Source organism: Argopecten irradians, chromosome 4 (assembly GCF_041381155.1).
Source record: "Argopecten irradians isolate NY chromosome 4, Ai_NY, whole genome shotgun sequence".
Taxonomy (NCBI): domain Eukaryota; kingdom Metazoa; phylum Mollusca; class Bivalvia; order Pectinida; family Pectinidae; genus Argopecten; species Argopecten irradians.
In genome coordinates this window covers 28,882,309-28,886,740 of record NC_091137.1, presented here as the reverse complement: position 1 = coordinate 28,886,740, position 4,432 = coordinate 28,882,309, and the positions used below count along the sequence as shown (strand labels likewise).

General features: G+C 36.0%; 1 protein-coding gene across 1 annotated transcript; it reads left to right on the top strand.

Moving 5' to 3' along the window:
• Positions 1-419: 419 nt before the first annotated feature.
• On the top strand, positions 420-4,205 carry LOC138322214 (histidine N-alpha-methyltransferase-like). The gene is made up of 7 exons (XM_069266260.1): positions 420-590; positions 834-972; positions 1,283-1,385; positions 2,071-2,177; positions 2,436-2,513; positions 3,310-3,486; positions 3,814-4,205. Exons 1-7 carry the CDS (start codon positions 420-422, stop codon positions 4,005-4,007), a joined length of 969 nt encoding a protein of 322 aa, XP_069122361.1. The 3' UTR covers positions 4,008-4,205.
• The last annotated feature ends 227 nt before the right edge of the window (positions 4,206-4,432 follow it).

The following is a 4,432-nucleotide window of genomic DNA, read 5'->3' as shown; positions in this document are numbered from 1 at the left end:
GGGAAGCGCCGTTTGTTTGTAACAGCCAGGGTCAAGTTAGTATGGCCTCCAATTTATGTGTTGTGTAGCCTGTATACAAGTCTGTGGTGAGTGTTTTGTGATACTATGGTATATTTGTGTTGTATCTTTTTGTGATAAAGAAACAACTCTTACCCTTTTTAGAGTGCTATTCCACTGAAGTACACCACCGAAGACACCACACAATCACACCTCATCCGATCACATTATATAGACAACTGGCAAACCAATCGTCCCAGTCACTTTATGCTGAGCGCTAAACAAGGACAGAAACTGCATATGTGTGTCTCGGCCAGGGGACAGTAGCAATACTAGTTCAATGATATACTTAAACCTTTTCCGTTACTTACAGATATTTCTAAAAATCCGCTAAAGAATTTTTCTGCATATCCCTTGTTCAGATGGACACCGAATCTGCATTACGTTCGGGCCTGACGTCAACTCCAAAGTATATCCCGGTCTGGTATCGCTATGACAAGGCAGGTTCTATCTTCAATGACCGATGTCTGTCAGACAACACCTATTACTACTTTTACAGTTCAGAAATGTACATCCTCACCAGTAATATAAAGGTAAGTATGTTCTGGTAATTTTTTTCTCTTGTTAAATACATTTCGTCATGCATAGAGATTAGGCTTGGTCAACAGCTACTGTAATTAAATAACGGCTCTTTGTGTATGCGTGTATTCTTAAATGTTTTGATGAAGTATACTTTCACATTGAATGACAAAACACAGTAAAAGATGAAGTACTATGCAACTTTCATTTTAAGATAACTGTGTTATTCTAAGTACTTTTTCTTACTGTTTGAGTAGGAAATCTTGCCTAATGTATCAGAAGTTCCGCATCTCGTTGATATGGGGAGTGGTAATAGTGAGAAAACTCGTGGATTTATTGACTCCCTCCTTGTGAATCATGACACAGTTACATACATTCCAGTTGATATATCAAAAGGTACTTTTGCTTCATTAAATTCTACAATATATAGGTATATATGTAATAATGTAATTCAACATAATATAATATTTATGTTTTTCGTGATTATATTTCTGAAACCTATATGTTTTGATGTACCTCCTGGAACATGTGAACCGATTTGTCATATTGTGGACTACCAAATACTATGTTTCATGTAACTCATTTTATTGACTTGATCTATGTTAGATCAGATTGGTTAAGACATGTATCTTTAAACTATTTTAATGCATCTTAACATATTTCTGAAAGTTTTTACTAATGCCAATTCGTTTCCTCGGTCTAACAGATTTTTTAGCTGATACATCTTACCAGTTGTCCGAGATTTATGGTAACAAATTACTCATCAAAAGTATACCAGGAGATTACGACGTTGGGATAGAGCGACTTAGGTAGTCATGTGTTGAGTCTCGTGAATTTAGTTTTGTCGTTTTATCATATTTTATTTAAATGTTGTCAACAAATTTTGATGGCTTATTTAAAGCATCATTGTAAAAGAACAAATAACCTGTTGCCTAGAATGACTACCTCAACATACGTTCATCTAACGCACAAATTCTCAACAATTTTAATAATATCTAAGTATACTAATCGCTTGCTTTAATATTGTAGTTCATAATTTGATTAGGAACATAGATCTCGTTTATAGGTATAAACCCATTGTCTAACTAGTCCTTTGTCAGTGAAAGCGGAGGGGGTTATAAGGGGTTATAAGAATATGATATTATCAAGGTTCATGATTGTCAGTTTAAGGTCAAGGTTACCATTGCTAGTTTTAAAAAGAATTATCTGAGCAAAGTTGCGTCCTTTTTTACCGATTGCACAAGGCTTAGTTCAAGACATTTGTAACTGCCTGCGTGGATCGTCACAGGCCATACATTCATTCAGCAATACTAGAGTATTTGTTAAATTTCTAAGAGTTTCTTGTGCATGTCAATTGCCGTAGTGTCTAGGTAACAATATTAATATCACATGCTCATTTGCCGGAGTAGATAGTCTTGGTAAACATGGTCTGTCTTTAGAGATATCCTGGGATGTAGATTATCACGATGTAATTTTTGTAATTTTGTCTTTTAGAGATGTAACGGGGTTAAAGATAATCACGTGGCTCGGCGGTGGATTTCAAAACCAGAAATACCAGGACCAAATACGACGGTTACAGATGTTGTCAGAAGTCATGACAGGTAAGCTGAAATAATGGATATTTTACTACTATTACACTTCTATTGCTGTAATGGTCGGAACAGAAGCAGTCGAACGATTAATAAAGCAACCGTTAGTCAAATAACTGGTATGGTATGGGGGTTTAAACTAAAGACGCAAGTTGTTTACGGACCGGCTACACCCGATACAACTTTATTATTTTTCGTATTAGGTAACTTACAAACTGCGTAACTAATAATATTAGTAACTTCAGAATGAAGGTTGTTTTATGGTTTCAGATAGATGCCGGCTTATCGTCAGTCTTGATATCACACAGGAGAAGGAGCAGGTCGAGAACGCATATCTTGATCCCACAGGTATAGTACATGGCAATACATATACTGTTTCCTACATCAAATGAAAACATGCCAACACCAAAAATTACCCATATACTTGATGTATTATCATTTTAGTGATATAAATTTAAGCATTTGCCAGACATATTTTGCCTAAATGTCCGTCTACTAGTACACCACAATAAATAGGAAATGACTTGTGTCTTTAGGTTACTTATTTTATCAACACTGATCAGAATGAATAAATAATTGGCATTGATTCATGCGTCGCAATAGAATAGTCATTTGAAAGTATTCCACCATTAAATGTCATTGTGTGTATTTTATTTGGGGTTTTACCTGTCAATTCACTGAACAAGTAGTATGTTGTCAATTTGTGTTTGGTGTAATGTTTATTAATGTCGCGCATTTGTTGGTACGTTCTCTTGCCATTTTATAGTGCGACCAGACAGTACGCTCCTATCCACGGTCACATTATACTGATAACGGGCAAACCGGTAGTCCCACTCTTTTTACACTGAAAATACCACTTTAATAGCTTATGGCTGTCTCGACCAGGGGTCCGAACCTAAAGCCTTCATCACAAGAGCGAGTGTTCAAGTAAAGGCGAAAAGCGAGGCAATGTTTTAAGATAGACTTAAGTAAGAAATGAAAAGATAAGGTCCTATTGTCAGTAAATTTAATCACCTTTATCTATCATGCAACAGGGACAGCAGGCGTAATTCTAGTACTTGCAGGGCCGAGTATGACCGATATTGGTACTTAGTGATTACATGTGCAACAGGTCACTTACAGTTAACGTATTCATTCACACCAGGAATATCTGCAGATCTATACCTCAATGCGATAACGCGTCTAAATAGGGAGTATGGCTGTGATATCAAAGCGGACTCCCTAAGGCTGGGGGCTGAGTTTACAAAGAGTAGTGTTCCGGAGGAAACAAGCTACGTCAAACTCTTCGGAACATCTCAACATGACCAGCAGCATTCTATCCGTATGTAATTCACTTACCAATTTGAAACTGAAAAATGCAAAAATTAACCAAATTTAAGTAATTAATTTCCCTTGATACAAAGCTGATATAACGCCATTTATATCAATCTTTAAGCATGATAAATGAATAAATAATATGTTGGCATAACTCCGCAAGCGAAAATAGTACACTTTGGTAAATATGATTTCAGTTAAAAATATACCTAGAGATCCATGTTAAGGATTTTGCAGTTGTATGGACTATATGAAGAAATCTCAACATTGTTTGGATTGTATCTATAGGGATACATTAAACTATTAGTATGATATGAACACTTTTCTCTTACAGCTGGACTTGGGATAAACATAAATCTAGCTAAAGATGAACGTCTGTATTTCCATGAAGGCAAAGGAGTCAGCTGTAAATATACCATAGACCAAATAAGGACGCTAGCTTCACGTGCCGGGATATATTTAGCAAATTACTGGACGGACAATAACAAACACGTAGCAGTGTGCTATTTTTCTAAAGGGAAAATATAATAGCATTTATAAATCATTTCATGGCCAGTTCGATGGCCTATATAGTCAACAAAACGTTTCAATTGAATATAACCGTTTTTATTAAACAACGCACGCATATGAATTTACAACAACAAACATTGGCACCCAATTAAAAGCCTGTGTGAACCTAAACGTATCAATGTGCTAGATTACAACCACTTGCATTTTTTTTATTTTCTTTCGCTATCCTGGTTGTTTGTTTGTTTGTTATAATTAATTGACGTCCTTTAACAGCCAGGGTCATGTAAGGACGGCATCCATGTTTGCACAGTGTAGCGGTAAACTGTGGTATATTCGTGTTGTGTCTTCTAGTATAGTGGAATGCTTGTCCAATTTATAGTGCTATATCATTGAAGCATGTCACCGAAGACATAAAGCAACACACTTCACATTATACTGACAAT